Raw genomic sequence first — 17,405 nt, 5'->3', positions numbered from 1 at the left:
TTTTTGTACAAGAACTGTACTTACTCTGAGACATCGTTATTACATATACCTTTTATATTGAGTGTTCAATATCCTGTGGTCAGCATTCATTATAATGGCGCAATCTATAAATATTGCGCTTCCTCCTCAGTTCTTGAGCGAACCTGGCAATCCTTCTACACCTTGGGAAGACTGGGTTATTATGTTCAATGACTACATTGAAGCCCTGGATGGGGAGGATTTCTCTGCCAAACGTAAGAAAGCCATCTTGATGACCACATTAGGCAAAGAGGGACAAAGACTTTTTAAATATTTACCTCAGGTTCTCTCTGCCACGTCACAACCTTTGAACGAATTTGAAGAAGCTATTGCTAGACTGGAGAACAGATTTGGAAGGGAGGAAAACCTAATTCTTCAGCGGTATAGGTTTTACAAGAACAAACAACTTGAGGGCGAAAGTATCGATGAATTTGTTGCTCGCCTTCGTGAGTTGTCAGTCAAATGCAACTTTGGTCAAATGGCTGACGAGCATATCAGAGACCAATTGGTTGTACAGGTCAACAATAGGAAAATCCAGGAGCGTTTGTGGGCTGCTAAGAACCCCACTCTCAAAGTAGCAATCGAACTTGCTAAAGTGGTTGAGGAGAGTGAAAAATGTATTAAGGAGTTATCAAAATGTGGTTCTGACAACAAAGTTGCTGAAGTTTCTCATAAGTTGGTGAATAGTGATATCAGTGATGACGAAGCCGCTGCTGTTGCGATTGTTAGAAAGAAAGGTTATGTGTTGCAAAAGAAAAATATGTCTCAACAGTCGTTCAGTAGACCACAGTCACAACCTGGTAGCAAGTTAGTGTCTAAAATGTGCTCTAGATGTGGGAGTTACTCTCATTCTTCCGATGCAAAGTTTTGCTTTGCCAATAACAAAGAATGTTTAAAATGTGGTAAAATAGGCCATTTCGCAAAGGTTTGTAAGAATAGAACCAATCAGAGGGTTACTGTGGTATGTGACTACAATGACTTGAAACGTGATGTCAACAAAATATTGATTTTGTATGATTCGGTGTGTGCTTGCGATGAGAAGAGAGAGCGCATTATTAAAGCAAAGTTTTTGATTGATGGGAAAAAGGTTGACTTGATGGTTGACACTGGGTCCAAGTGGACTATCATTCCCTCGTCTATGTTGCATGAAGTTTGGGGTAACAAGGATTTGGAAGAGTGTGATATTTTTCCATCCGGATATCAGGGTGAAAAAATCAACCTCCTTGGTTACTTCAATGCCATGATTGTTTTCAAGAACAGGTCAACCCAGGGCAAGATTTATGTGTCTGTGGATGGTCCCGCAATACTGGGTCGTTCTCATCAGTACGACCTACACATTATTGTTAACCCCAGAGCCGATGAACCCGTTCTTGTTGTAGATGATTGTTACATTAATGACATACTTGCCAGTCATAGTCAAGTTTTTCGTGAGGAACTGGGTGAGCTACAAGGGTACACACACAGGATACTGTTAAAGGAGGGCAGTATTCCTGTACAGCACAAAGCGCGGCGTGTTCCTTTTGCCTTGCGGGCTGAGGTTAAGGCTGTTCTTGATGAGATGTTACAGGGAGGTATCATCGAACCGATTGAAGCCTCCCCATGGGTTTCTCCCGTGGTTATCTCGCAGAAACCAGACAACAAGATTCGTTTCTGTGTTGACCTACGCTCTTTGAATAAATGTGTTGTGGCCGATGTTTTCCCTTTACCCAATATAGGCGAATTAGTGTCCACCCTTAAAGGAGCTAGGTTTTTCAGCAAACTAGACCTTAAGCACGCCTATCACCAGATTCGTCTGGATGATAGCTCCAAACATCTTACAGCTTTTATCACGGGCGAGGGAACTTTCCAGTTTACCCGCTTACCTTTTGGTCTAATCTCCGCTGCTAGTGTTTTCCAGCGCATGGTTTCTGAAGTGTTCAAAGGGCTAGATAAAATTATCTTCTTCCAAGATGACATTCTCATCTTTGGCAATACATTGGAGGAGCACAATGATGTTTTACGCAGTGCTTTAGGGAGAATTGTAGATGCTGGTCTCACGTTGCGCCGCGAGAAATGTGCGTTTTTGGTTGAGGAGGTCGAATATTTGGGTTTCTGTCTTTCTGCTGAGGGCGTAAGACCTAAGAAAAATCTTTTAGAAGCTATTGAGCTGGCACCTCCTCCTGTAGATAAAGAACAACTCAGGTCCTTCATGGGGCTAATTGAGTTTTATTCTAAGTTTGTCAGAGATTTTTCCTCGAAGACTGCTCCCTTAAGATTTTTATTAAAGAAAGGGGTCAAGTTCTCTTGGACGAGTGAGCATGCGTCTTGCTTTAACTGCATCAAATCTGAACTCAAGTCCTCAGGTGTTCTCACTCCTTTTGATATTAGACGTCCTTCTATTCTGATGGTTGACGCAAGTGGTGTTGGCCTTGGAGCTGTTCTTCTTCAGAAGCATGAGTGTGGTGAAAAAACTATCGCTTTTGCCTCAAAACCTCTGTCATCCTCTGAGGTCAACTATTCTGTTATCGAGCGAGAAGCTCTTGCGGCTGCGTGGGGGGTTAACTACTTTAGAACATATCTGTGGGGTTCTCGGTTTGTTCTTCGCACGGATCACAAACCCCTTGTAAATGTTTTAGCACCTGGTGGTACAGGCAAGGGCTCCCCTAGATTGGCCAGGTTGGCTTCTCGCCTTCAGGATTACCAGTTTGAGGTCGAATTTGTTCACGGTTGGAGGAATGTGCAAGCCGACTGTTTGTCGCGCCTCCCGGTTTCTTCCCCTAAGCCCGGGGGTTACTTGAGTGAACAGTGTGATGATAAAGCTGTTGCCTCCTTAGATGATGTCGTGTCTTTGTGTGAGAGTTCCTTTTCAGCTGAGGAATGGTCCAAGGGTATGGATGAAGATCATGTTTTGAAAGCTGTTGTTAATCTTGTTCTCAAGGGGGCAAGAAGAGAAAGTACCTTAGAACCAGCTGTCAGACCCTTTCTTAAAGTTGTTAATGAGTTGTCCGTGTTCGGGAAGAACGTACTCATGAGGGGTGATCGCTACGTTCCTCCAAGCTCTTTGAGGGGAAAGATCCTCAGTTTAGCTCATGAGGGCCATTTGGGCCAAACTCTTACTCAGCGGCGTGTAAAGGAAAACTTTTGGTGGCCCTCAATCGACAGCGATGCTGTAGATTGTGTGGTCAAATGCTCCTTGTGCATGGAAGGGGAGAAGCGTCTCAAGATTATTGGTTCCCAATCTGTTGGCAACATTTCCTTTAAAAACTTGCCTTGGCATACAATATGCTTGGATTTCATTGGCCCAATGTGTGAACTACCATTAAATCAACGTTTTGCGGTGGTTGTTGTTGACTGTTTTTCCAAGTGGTTGACTGTACGTTTCATGAAGGAGATCACAACTGACTCCACTATTCTTTTTCTCAAGTCTGTTTTTGTGAATGAGGGTTACCCTTCAGTTCTAATTACGGACAACGGCACCCAGCTCACCTCTACCAAAATGGCCCGTTTCTTGCGTGAATGTGGTATATCTCATCACCGCACCTGTCTTTATAATCCCGAAAGCAATGGTCTGTGTGAAAGGGTCAATCGTCTGGTCAAGGGTGTGATACAAATGTCAGTTGCTAGCGGGTGTTTTTCTGACGAGCGTGTGCAAGAGCTGGTTTGGGCTTACCGCTCAACGCCTCATGGGCAATCTGAAAAATCCCCTTTTGAACTGATGCGTGGACGTTCCCCTGTGTCCAGGCTAACCCCTTCCTGGTTGAGGGATGATGGTAAGCTTTCTCCTCCTTCAAATGCTTCCCTTCTTCCCATATCCTCTGGTGATTTAGTCAAGGTTAAGCCGGGTCGCTGCTCTAAGGGCCTCTCTAAGTTCAGTGGTCCCTTCCGGGTTAAGAAGGCTTTTCCTCATTTCGTTCTACTTGAAAATGGTGCTAAGTGGAACTACAGAAGGGTTGCCTTATATCAGAAGGAAGTTCCCAATGCCCAGGATTCAAATCTCCATTCCTCTGAGACGGGCTGCAGTGGCTATATGTTGTCTGCTCGACAGGATTCTGATTTGTGTGGCTCACCTGCTGTACGGGGGGAGGTGGGTGGTGGCGATGCTCCTTCATCTGTGTGTGATGATGTGCTTGGGAGTTCTGATACCACTTCTGGTGTTCCCTCTTCCTCAAGGTGTCCTCGTTCCCGCCATCCTCCAGCTTACCTGAGTGACTATGTTCAATAATGTTTGTTACTGATATGTTGCTCCTTCTTTCTCTCATTTTTGTTTTGTATCCAAAGGGGGGAGATGTGTTGTACATAGCTTTTCCCTCTCAGCCCTCTCCCTGCTTGCCCTAGCCCCAACCTTCTAGATTGCTTACATGGTTCTCTCTGCCTCACCTTCTGTGATTCCATTCTCTGGCAGTTACTCCCTGGCCAGATGAGGATACGGTCCTGTTACTTTTCTGTCTGCTGTATTAAACGACTTACCTGCCACCTATCCGGATTTGGTGTCTTCTTTCTATTTACAACAGCCGTCTTGTATACTAATCTTGCTCATTTATGGGAATAGTGGCCTATGCTTAAGCAAATCCATTTTCTAAGTTGGCGCCATCTTCTGAACCTTTCTAGGTGAGAAGCCATGTTATGCTTTTCACTTGTTTTCTGCACTTCGTATGCTGGTAGAAACTGGTCCTTGTCAGAGGAATGTACTCGCTCTGCTCCGAAGTCATAACAGACGCCTGGCCAGCCGAAGCTGTGGCCTTGGTACTAAGTGGTACAGAATCTGATGGGAAAAGGGGACGTGGCTCACAGGAGCCTCGTCTTTTGTCTCCACTGGTCCTAAAGGGGATGGCTGGGTCCCGATCACCCAAAGTCCAACACAGAGCAGGTGTGCAGCTGTGACGGTCGAGCGAATAGTACCGCCCTGTCTCCCGATTCGTCCAGAGAAACGGGCTCCCTTCTGGCGAAGTGAAAGCGGGATGTGCAGACAGTTGGTGAGGTGTTCCACTAATTCTTATATTCCTACTGATCTTGCCTAACTATCTTCTCCTATTTTCAGGTCCAATACATTTATGTACATATAAGTTCTATATATATTTTACTGATTGCGTTTAGCAATTGCTTAGGTGCTAATGTGAAGAAGGCCTACCGTAAACTATTTTCATTATGTAATAAATAGGGGTGGGCGGAATTTGCGTAATTGAGTTACGCAAATCTCTGCGAAACGGTAAAAAATCTCCTCGAACATGCAGAAATTCCGCGAACACGCGGAATTGCTTGTTCGCGATGCTTTTTTCCAGTTCGCAATTGCTGTTTGCATGCTCGGGGTGAAATATCTTGCAAACACGCATTTTGAGAATGCGAACAAGCAAAACATTTTGCGAAGTCACGGAAACGCTGAATTTTGGGCAATTTTGAGTTCTCCGCGGAACGCGAAATTACCCAAATTCCACAAATTCTGCAAACGGATTGGAATTTACCGCCCTGGCCTAGTAATAAAAGAAACCCCAGAGTATATGATTATTTGTCTGTGTTCCTTGTGGAGGGAGGACGGGCCCCTTTTTGACCAAATGCTTGTGGAAGGATGGGTAAGTTCCCTTCCAACGGGTAATTTTTGATACAGAAGGTTGTCTGGCTCCCAGCAAGGAACAAAATTCTAATTCTTCCACCCCCATCGTTGTTAGGAGAGGTATGCGTTGGATATATGTAGTTCTAGCTGAGTGAGTATTCTGTGACCGGAGAGGAGCGCAAAATAGCCTCCCGCACAGCGCCTGTCACCAGGAGGTTTGTGATTTTTGTTGTTGTTGTGTGCGAGCCTCTCGGCAAGAGCTATAGAATTGTATTTATTGTTGTTGTTTCTTTCTTGGGTAAGTATTGTGGAGTGTTGTATCTTTTGGGTCCCAAGAGGGATAAGCTTGCATATCCTGATTATTGGCAGAATTTTCAGGCCATTACAAGAGTTTAGCTGCCTTTTTGGAGAAATGTCAATGATGTGATGTTGTGGAACATGGGTGATGAAGAGGCATGGAACATACAGATATTCTCCAATGAGGTGAGGACGTTTTGGCTTGTTTTGGCAAAGAAAGTGGGGTGCTGAACAATTGCCAGAGGCCTAGAATAGGACAGTTCTGGAATAGGGAAAAGCTGAGAATTGCCTTATTGGACTTCTTTACTTTATTTGTGGCATTAGTACTTTGAGATAGGCATTTCAGAAAAAGAAAAATACTTTCAAAGTGGGGAGTTCGGCAGTAGTGGAGGAAGTGAACTGACAGTCGGACAAGGACTAGAAGGCATTGAGATTCCAAGGGTTTTTGTGTTGGGCTGATTACAGTGCAATTGTGTGTTTCGTCCAAGACTGTGCCAGAAGATGACAACTGCAGATGTGTTGCCTCCTTTGCAGTGGAGGAAGTTCCATGATCTATCAATGGGTGCAAATGTCTACAAAACAGAGATGCTAGAGTAGCTGTACCAGAATGGAGGGAGAGAGTGGTGTGATTGATTGAGAAATTATTGCCTTGGTCAACTAGACAGGGAGGCAGGTAGGCATGGTTGAACTTCTTGGTGGCTAGGGTGACCCCACTGATGGGTATTTTCAAAGATGATGGGATGACGTGGTGGCATTCACAATGCCTTTAAAGGAGGGACTTTTGCCAGTTCTGCAAGCATTTATTTGTGAAATGGACAGTCAGCCCAGCACCCCTTTGGGAAGCAGCTGAGCTTTGATGGCAATAAAACACAGGTCAAACAGAGAGGGGAGGCCATGCAGTGTGGCTGGTGTGGTACCTCCTGCAAGAGAAGGTTGGCATGGAATTTCTACAGTGTTTACTGGGTCTGTGAATGCAGTGATTAGGCAGTGAGATTTTGAATATATCCCTGGAGCTGGAGGAAGTGGCTGATGTGTGTAATCTTCTTGAATGCAGTATCTTTACTCCACCTTCATTGGAGACTTCCTCCTTTGTAACAAATAGGGTTTTCCCATGTTAGAAGATCTGCTGGGATTGCCCAAAGAGAAGGACTGCCCAAATGTTTCATTAATCCTTTTGGGCGCGAATGACTTGGTGAATATGAAAAATATGAAAGTGATGGAAGCCAGTCGAAGGCTTTGTATTGTACATGACATTGATGTGAGGTATTGGGCGTGTTTTGCACTTTTTTAAGAACTGTGTGTAAATTATATAATGCCGCCTCTACAAGCTGGTGGCCAGAGCCTGGGACAGTTCCAGAGAAGTGTCATCTGCACTAATTTCTTGTTGGAAACAAGTGCTTAACTAGGAGAAAATGTGATTTGAGTATGTTACTTAAAGTTGGATAGAACAACATATGGATGGTATAAAAATCTTCATTTTGTAAAAGTCTAAAAAGCGGTAATATAGCTAAATAGGCAAATGGTTGAAAATAAAAACATTCCCAAAGTTTTATAGGCTTAAAAAAATCTGTGCCCTCCTAATTGTAGCATTTCCAAATGCAGAACATTGAAACATAGTTAATATTTTCGTTACAAATTATTCCTAGTTTACATACTGAGCCACCTCATGTATAGTGCTGATAACATGTAGCGCCTAAATAATCTGAAATAAGTAAGATTAATCATTTTTGAAGACCACTGCCTGCATGACAGCATAAGGCGCTAGGAGACTGCAGTAGCGACTGAAGCGCGCTAATCAAATGCAGACTGCATGACAAGATGTATAACAGAACGTAACATAGCATGACTTCACATAACATGACAAAACAAGATGTAACATGCCATCTGAGAACAAGCTAAACGATGGAAAATAGCATAGCACGAAAAAACCTAGGCTGACATTAGAACATAACCGCATGGTATATCATAACAAGGCATACAATGACCTAACATGATGTAAAATACTAAACATAACAGTATAATGTAACATGACATAGTGCATGATATGACATAACATGACAACTTAACATGGCATGGCATAGCATTAAATTAAAGACATGGGGGCATATTCGCAAGGACTTATCACCGAGTTAACGGCACTTTATCGCAGTGACAGTGGCAATACATGTATCGCCCCATTCACAAGCTGGTGTTAACAGCCCATATCACCAGTTTACCTGCGATATCAGTCGCAAAAAACATCGCCACAGATGACCCCGGCAACTATCGCTAATGAGATGCAGAGTAGGCGTTACCCTGCATAAAGCAGCAACAACATCACTCTGCAACATTCTCAACGACCAGCCAGATAGGCGATAAGAACCCAAAACATACCATAAGGCGTGTTAGCAGCAGGAAATTAACACCTTCTCTGACCTGGTGCAAAGTCCGATGGCAGCCTGCACCACAAAAGGGAGCCCTGGCCAGAGCCACACCAGAAGAAGAACAGATGCCATGGATCCAATGAACATGCAGCTCCGAGCCTCAAAAGGTCCACAACACCCACCGCCCCCCCACCCCCCGGACCACTCCTCTCCCGGACCAACACTGAGGCAGTGCAGACAAAGCCAGCAACCCTCAGAAAACACACCAACCTCACAGACCCAACACCAGAGGTTGTCATTGCACACTACAGGCTCAAAAGGACAACCATCCAGCGCATCCTGAACATTAGTGGCCACAGGCTGATGGTACCAACACAGCGGACAACCAACATCCCTCCGCATACAAAGCTGCTGGCCGTGCTGCATGTGTTGGCCCCTGGTACCCTCCAACCAACAACCGCCTGAGCCGGAGGAGTCACACAGCCATCCCAATCCAAGTCCCTCACAATGGTCATGGATGACACAATTAGCTTGGTACCCCACTATCTATATATCCCCCCCACTCCAGGAACAGAGCAAACTAGGTGTCGCCGCCACACCTGGCTTCCCACACGTCTCATGGGGCAATTGACAGCACACATGTCCTACATGTGCTCCCTGGCAACACTGCACACTGCACACGCATTCCATCAAGGGCAGGCAATAGCGGACCACCACGGGCTCTCCACCAATGTTGTTGCCAACTACCCAGGCATTATGCATGATTCCTACAACTACTGACAGGCCATCACCAACTGGCGCTTCAAGGATGGCACCTACAGAAATGAGACACCCACGTATGTGATCTAGTTCATCTACCATGGGTTCGGACACCACCAGCACCTGTTTGGACACCTCCTTTTGGCATTCTGACAACTGGCATTGGGATGCCATGTGTGGGTGGGTGAAGTGTTCGGAGCCAGCCGTGCTTGCGAGTGCTTCCTGCTGTGTGGTCTGTTGCAGGGGTTGGGTTCTCCTCTATGTAGCTTTGCTGCCCTGGTCCTGGTGGTGGGTAGCGTGGAATGTCCATTGGCTGTTGTAGTGCGTCGGTGTCGAGGGTGTGGTGGTCCTCTCCAGCATTACTGATGAGTAGTCTGGTCTGCTGGAGGTGTTGTGCGTCCCTCTGCAATGTGAAGGGGAGATGCATGTTGACATTGTGTTGACATGTATGTTGGTGTATTGTTCTTGTTTACATGCAGACTGTGTGACAATGTACATTGTGACTGTTTTGGAGGTGCAGGATTTAGATGCAGGACAATGGACATTTGGACTACATGATGGATGTGAAGTTGTACGCGTACATTTCTATCTGACAGTTTCCAGCTCTGTCAGATGTAGTTGGCCTGTTTCAGCACATGTGCGGAGCCAGTTGTGTCCTCTGGTCTGCAGTGTCGGGGTTGCACATTGTACCACATTGTCGTCAGTGTGGTTGTGCTGTGATTGCTATGTGTGTGCTGCAGTGTGCCATGGGGATCAGGGACATGTTCCAGGGTCATTGTGGGTGTGCAGTGTGCTACACGTCGTTGTGCATGTGTGCCATTGTGCCCATCTCCCCCGGACCCTAGTACCTGGTCGTTACTCACCCCGTTGATGTTGTTTCAGGCCCCCCCGAGCAGTGTCCGGACTCACGACTCCTTGCTCCATCTCCAAACTGATGACAGCAGCTTTGTGCCTGGTTTATATTTTCACATCAGGCTAGCACCTCTTGGTCTTCTCCATTGGCCTCCTCGACACTCCTACTGCATTCACGGTGGTCTGATTGTGGGTCAGTTGATGGTAGTGTTCTGTCTCCTCCGTGGCGCTGATCTGATTTTGCTGGGGACTGTACCCCGTCTTACTCTTCCATTCTCCTTGGTCTTCCCCGACCCCGTTGTTCCTTGCTGGTGGTCTGTGGTGCTTGTGGGGTTTGCGTTGGCCGCCTCTGCGCTCAGTCAGGGTGCATCCATGTTGCTACGCACTTTGGATTGTTTCTGGTGTGTTGTTTATGTGGCTTTTATAGTGCATTTTCCCACCAGATGCGTGGGATTTGCAGGGCTGCCGCTGGTTTTCACAGCTTTTTGTATCGCGATTGCCTCATCACAAGTTTTCTAGCATTTGTATTTCGCCTTTTTGCGGCGCGTTGACTTTTTTCGCGGTTATGTGACGCATTGTCGGGGGCCTATCTCATGGTGCCTCTATGTTGTGAATACTTAGTTAACATGGTGTAATTTTCCTGCAATAGACTGCGATGTTGAAGGTTGCCTTAAGTTACTTTTGCAATGGTTATCACACGTTCTTGAGAATATGCCTCATGATGTAATACCATTCTGTAGTTAGTCAGGAGGCTAGGAATGCATTTCTGAGATTGCCACATGAGGGTTGTACTCACCAAACTTGTGTATGACCATGCCAGGTTCATAGCAGACCGCCGCATGTTTAAAGGATGGAATTTTTTCAGCGTCAAAGAGAAGGACATCGCCGGGTTTTACTTTCACATCTTCCTTATTTTCAAATGGCACACTTTCAAAAAAGCGTTCTACCGCTTTCAGTTGGTAGAGACCGATCTTGGTGAGTAATGCCTAAGTGAACAAAATTCAGAGACATAGCCGAGTGAAATGATGGTTTGAGGTTCGCTGTCAATTCACTTTAAAACAAAAAACAAGCATTTGCAATGCAATTGATCATGCATTTGTTACAGTTAGAGCTGTTGGCTTTGAAAATGGCAATGTTTTTTAATATCGTTTTTTAATTTGAAGTTGAGTGATTATATTTACGTAGCACTATTGCCATTGGTATGACCTTGGGACACTGGAGAACCATAAAATAGGACGTCTGTTATAAGGGAGGGGTAACAAGAGTAATATGGTTCGTAAAAAAGATAAAAGTAACAACATCCTGGAAGAAGCAAACACTTATAGCATAAAATTGTATGGTTAGCACATTTGCTAACAACTTGTAACTATTAATGACAGGTCACAATGAACTATGATGTATTTACATTTAAAAGTCTGGAGGTTTTTAGAAAAATATATTTTTTAGCGAATAGTAGTGCTCTCTAAAATATTGAAAGACTTCGGAACATATGGTAAAATGTCTAGGTGGTCTAAAGACCCACCAGTGTGGATTAACCCTGAAATGTCAGAACAGACAACGAAAGTAATAATACAGAGCAATATGGCATTATAACTTTTGGACAAATGCTAGGAGGAGAAGAGTTTGTTAGGCCACTCGAAGAGGTGAACTAAGAGTTAAACCATATCTTCAGCTGAGAAGTTGGTGGTCTGGGAACAGAATGGGTTGTTAAAGGAGCATGTTATGACAAAATAACTAGTGGTTATATTTGAAATCTCTACAGTAGCATAATTAGCTTACATCTCCCGAACTATGTGAAGGTGTGGTGATGTGCTTGTCGCTGCATTCTACATCCCAGGGTTTCCCTCCTGGAATGTGGAATGCAGGGTGAAGGGGCTGATTGAAGGAAAATTCTATTCCTGTCAGTTGTTGCTGAAACTACCAAGACTGTGGCCAATAAACCTTTACGATTGAGGTTGACACATCGTGTGTTGTCTCGTTGTGTCAGTGTCACTTCAAATTTGGCGACGATTTGGCCAAATTTTCCTTTTCAGCTTGGATGAGTGTTCCTCCAACAGAATGTCTATATCAACAAGTGTGCTTTAGTCAATCCTTAGTCCAAAAGTTGAGATATAAAAACCTAGATTAAAAGAGTTTAAGACTTGCATTTATATTTAAAAGTCACAGAATTAATAGTTGCATTTATCAGTTTTGTTTCAATTTTTATGATATAGATACAACTGGTCCTTCTTGACCTTGGGCCTTTCAAAAGCCCCGTAGTTTTCCAGGTGACAAAGGAGAGCTTTATTATGTCAGGCGTTTCCCCGTTTTAAAAAAGAAGTGTCTAATTTCGGGACCAGACAGGGTAAGCCCCTATTTTAGAGCTGTTTTATGGTGTTCCAGGTCTCTTCATTTTCTCCTCTGCCGCCACCATAAATTGTACAAACCGGCATGCCAGCTGTATGTCTCCTCCACCAAAGCAAGCCTTCACTGCTTGCCTGCAGGTTCTTATCCTCTTGGTGTTGAAGATAGATTTCAGGAACAAGTGTCGTTCTAGGTCCAGACCGTGGCAAATGCATAGTAGATGCATGATGCTCTCTTCTGTTTTCCAGCAGAGGCGGCACTGAGTTGTTTCTGTGGTTCACTTCCATAGTGGTAGGTGCGAGAGAACAGGAAGAATTCTCAATCGAAACCGGGTGTATTTCTCTTTTAGCCTCCTGCTGAAGCCCGCGCGCAGGAAGTCTTGAGGGCCAGGAGTTGTATAGCTCTGCAGCACGCACCAACCATGGGACTTTCTCCTGAGCAATTCTTTGTCTTCGAGGGCTGAGAGCTTTCTTACTGTCTTGTTAACTAAAGAATTAAAGCTGTTCTGCGTTCCCATAGTTGCCCAGAGTTCCTTCATGCCAAGGCGGTTTATGGATGAGGTCAGGTAATCCTTTGGCGTGCCCGCTCTGCTTGAGTTTATCTCTGTCCACAGGTGGAAATTCAGAGAGCAGTTATCGGAGCTTCTAATCCTAAACCAGCATTTCACATAAGCAGCGTTGCAAGCTATTTTTTGTGACTGTAGGCCAAGCTCCAGCCTGATTTGCGCGGGAGAGACATAATTTGGTAGGATAAACATTATTCTTGCTGCTCTTAGCACAGTTTGTTCCAAAGTCTCTTCATATTTTCCCCTGAGGCATTCGCTTCCGTATGTAATAGCTGGAATTAACTTTGCTTGTAGAACTTATAGTAAGGGGTAAAAGCTTGGCCCGGCAGTTTTATGTTTCAGAGATTTTAGAGCTACCGCTATGGAATTTCCTCTCCGTTTTATGGCTTCTTTTTGTGGCTTGAAGGTACCTTTCTCATCAAGTATCACCCCAAGGTATTTGTATTCTGACTCCTATGGGTGCACCTGCCATGTTCCAGTGAAACCCGGTTGTATTCTTTTTCGGGTTGAACCGCATAATTTTTGACTTATGTAGGTTGATGGTTAAACCGTTAGATGTAGCATGATTGGCAGTTGTATTTAGAAAGTGCTTAAGCCCAATTGGAGTTCGGCTTATTAGGATAACGTCGTCAGCATACTGTAAGTCAGAGAGTGACAGTCCACCTAACCTCGGTGCATGAGAGGTGCTGTTGTTTAATTCTGTAGAAAGATCTACCTTAAACAGGTTGAAAAGCGTGAGGGCCAGCACGCAGCCCTGCTTCAATCCGCTAGATGTTGGTATTCTTCTTGACAGATATTCTCCGGTTCCTATATTTACTTGAACCCAAGTGTTAGGGCCCGATTCACAGAATGAACTTAAGACTCAATCCTAAACTTACTACTATTGTGGTATTCACAGAATGCACTTACTACTTTTGTCATTCACAGAATGAACTTACTACATTTGGTATTCACAGAAGTTAGGATTTTGTCTTATGTTTGATTTAAGACAAACTTAAGACAGACTTAAGACAAAATCCTAACTTAAGTCCATCTTAAGTCTGTCTTAAGACAAACTTAAGACAAAATCCTAACTTCTGTGAATACCAAAAGTAGTAAGTGCATTCTGGGAATACCAAAATAGTAGTAAGTTTAGGATTGAGTCTTAAATTCATTCTGTGAATCAGGCCCTTAGTGTGTAGGTGGATTATCTGTTTTAATAGTGCTGCTGCAATTTCCATCTTTGCTAGTTTAGCCCACAGCTTCTGCCTGTTTATACTGTCGAAAGCAGCCGAATAATCAATGAAGCAGAAAAATAGGGGGAGATTTGCTGCTTTGGCACCGTCCATCTGTAGCGTCAGGGCAAGTAGATTTGTGATGGTCCCAGTGCTTTTAGAGAAGCCTGTCTGATTGATGGAGATGAGGGATTTTTCATTTGCCCAACTTCTCTTGTCCCCCTTATGGTGCTAATTGAGGAGTAAATGGAAAGGCTCCCCTTTAGGTGACCAAATTTGGCTCCTTTAGTTGCTAGGAGATGATGGGTTTTATAGCCAAGTAGGTGCTGAGGATCTTCCTGCCACGTCTCCTGCATTAGAATTAAGTCAAAGCCTTGAATATAAGTGAGAAATTCTGTGTCCGATACCTTGTTTCCCAGACCATTTACATTCCATGAGCATATTTGAAGGTTCGGGCCGTCCTCGCGGTCTTTGATGGAACTAAGTCAGGTGCCCCCTCCTTGTGAGTTTATTGTTCTAGCTAGCCAAGTCCAGTTGTCCTGTTGGGGTTCGTCAACCTGTTATTTCCCTACTGATGAATGCACATCCGTGCTCCGCGACCCTTTGAGGACTGATTGGGGGATCCTGATATGTGAATAGTCTGAGTCATCTGGCCTATTGGGTATTAGAGGATCAGGATAGACCGGTTGTTGGTATAAAAGTATTTTGACTCCCCAGGCTTTTAATTGGGCATCCTCCGCTAGGATCCTCCTTGCCATTTCCTCTGAGGCCCAAGTTGCCTTGGTCCCCTCATCGCTGCTGTGCTGAGTGGTCGCTCCCCAGTCTCACTGCCGAGACCTGGTATCGTTGTGCTGCGTTTTCACCTGTGTTGCTTCTAAATTAATTCCGCCTGAAGAGTAATTGTAACGGCATCGTTTTGCAGCGTTTTTCACTCGTGTTGCTTTTAAATTAATTCTGCCTGAAGAGTAATTGTAACGGCATCGTTGTGCAGCGTTTTTCACTCGTGTTGCTTTTAAATTAATTCCGCCTGCAACTGCTTTTACATTATTTCCGCCTGAAGTGTATTTGCATTGCACTGCCCTGATCGCTGCTTCGCTTCACTCCCGCTGACATTGCCACAAATACCTTTACTTTCCAAGCGCGATAACTCCCGGCGCTCTGCTCTGCCCTCCCCTTCGCTGCCATTTTGTTGATGTTGTTGTTGTGAGCAGCGTGCGTCCTCTTGAGCCCGCCCCGCCTCCCAGCTGAGCCGCCCTCGCCCCTCCCCCTTCCCACTTTCCATATATGATAGATGTATTAGCGCGCAGCGTTTCACGCGCAGCGGTCGCGCCCAATGCGCGCCGAAGGTGCGCCAAAGGTAAGCCCGTCTGCGCCTGGCCCGCGCCCAGCGCCAGACCCCCTGGCCCTCATACCACCCACCCACCCCGCATTACTTACGATGCCACCTCCCTCCTAGCCCTTAACCCCGGCCGCTCCCCCAACTGCGCCCAAGCCGCTCCTGGACACACCCATGGTCCCTTCTCATGCAACTCCTGCAAGTTCGACGGCACCAAAACCAACTCCACATCCACCAACGCGACACAGAGACCCGACACCAACCACCTAAAATGCATCCTGCTCAACACCCGCTCAGTCCACAGACACGCCATCGACCTCTGGAATCTACTAGACACCATCTCACCGGACGTCGCCTTCCTAACAGAAACATGGATGAACGCCTCATCAGCCCCAGACATCACCATTGCCATCCCAGAAGGATACAAGATCATCCGTAAGGACCGCGTCAAGCATACAGGAGGAGGCATCGCCATCGTCCATAAGAATTCCATTCGCATCTCAACCAGCTCAGATGACAACCTTGCCAGCGCCGAGCACCTTCACTTCCAGATCCACACTGACCCCAAAACCACACTCAGAGGCACCCTTCTCTACCGGCCCCCGGGACCCCGTGCACAATTCAATGACGACATCGCTGACTTCATCACCCCACACGCCCTCCCCTCCGAGGACTACATCCTATTGGGAGACCTCAATTTTCACCTGGAAAAGAGCAATGACATCAACGCCACCACCCTTCTGGATAACCTCGCAAACCTCGGACTCAAACAACTTGTCACTTCCCCCACCCACATTGCAGGTCACACACTCGACCCTATCTTCACCTCCAGCAAACACGTCTCATTCAGCCACACCACAGCTCTTCATTGGACGGACCACAGCTGCGTTCACTTTTTCTACAATAAGTCCACAATCCACTACCACCCTCAACCCACCCTGCGTAGAAATTGGAACAAACTCACCATCGACCAGATCTCCTCATCGCACCTTCAAATCCCTCCTGTCCACTCCTCAAACCCCAACCAAGCAGCCATTAACTTCACCCAATGGCTATCCAAAAGCGCCGACATCCTAGCACCGTTGAAAAAACATCAAATCAAACTTGGCAGCAAAAACGCCTCCTGGTTCAACGATGATCTTAACAAATCCAAGAAACTCTGTCGCTCCCTCGAGAAAGCATGGAAAAAAGACCCAAACTCCAACACCAGGGACGCCTTCAAAAACGCCACCCGCATACACCACCAACTAATCCGGTCTGCCAAGAAAGCCGCTTTCAAAGACCGACTAGATAGCAATGCCCACAATAGCAAGGAGTTATTCAACATCGTCAAAGAATTTACCAACCCATCAGTCAACTCCAACGACATCACCCCCTCTCAAGCCCTCTGCGACTCCCTAGCTTCCTTCTTCCACAACAAAATTGCAGACATCCACAACAGCTTCGACAACCGACCCGAAGACCAACCCACCCAACCTTCTGCAGGACCTTCACCCCCCTTGAACATCCTTAACGACTGGAACCCAATCTCCACTGAGGACACCATCCGCCTGATGAACTCCATCCACTCAGGATCCCCAACTGACCCATGCCCTCACCACATCTTCAACAAAGCAGACTCCATCATAGCTCCACACCTCCGAGATGTCATCAACTGCTCCCTCAACTCCGCCACCTTCCCGGAAAGCTGGAAACACGCAGAACTCAGCGCCCTTCTGAAAAAACCCACAGCTGACCCCACCGAACTCAAAAACTACCGCCCCAACTCGCTCCTTCCTTTCCCGGCCAAAGTCATCGAGAAAGCTGTCAACAACCAGCTTGCCGCCTTTCTCGAAAGCAACAAATCCCTCGACCCCTCACAGTCCGGATTCCGAGCCAAACACAGTACTGAGACCGCACTCATCGCAGCAACAGATGACATTCGAACCCTACTGGACAAAGGAGAAACAGTCGCCCTCATCCTCCTTGACCTCTCCGCAGCCTTCGACACAGTCTGCCATAGCACCCTATTACAGCGCCTCAATAACATCGGAATCCAAGGAAAAGCACTGGAATGGATCACCTCGTTCCTCACCGGAAGAACTCAGAGAGTCCGGCTCCCTCCATTCAAATCAGAGGCCTCTGATGTCAT

At 45.9% G+C, this 17,405-nt stretch overlaps 1 protein-coding gene across 5 annotated transcripts in view; it reads right to left on the bottom strand.

Moving 5' to 3' along the window:
- LOC147700442 (uncharacterized) overlaps positions 1–17,405 on the bottom strand; it is a 450,712-nt gene that overhangs the window by 227,095 nt on the left and 206,212 nt on the right. For all 5 annotated transcript variants that reach the window (XM_086933560.1, XM_086933561.1, XM_086933559.1 and 2 more), the window contains one exon: positions 10,613–10,802. In XM_086933560.1, coding sequence (XP_086789686.1) covers positions 10,613–10,802 — 190 coding nt within the window. The remainder of the gene's footprint in view (positions 1–10,612; positions 10,803–17,405) is intronic.

Source organism: Lissotriton vulgaris, chromosome 8 (genome assembly GCF_964263255.1).
Source record: "Lissotriton vulgaris chromosome 8, aLisVul1.2, whole genome shotgun sequence".
Classification (NCBI taxonomy): Eukaryota; Metazoa; Chordata; class Amphibia; order Caudata; family Salamandridae; genus Lissotriton; species Lissotriton vulgaris.
This window is presented reverse-complemented; position numbering and strand designations above follow the sequence as displayed.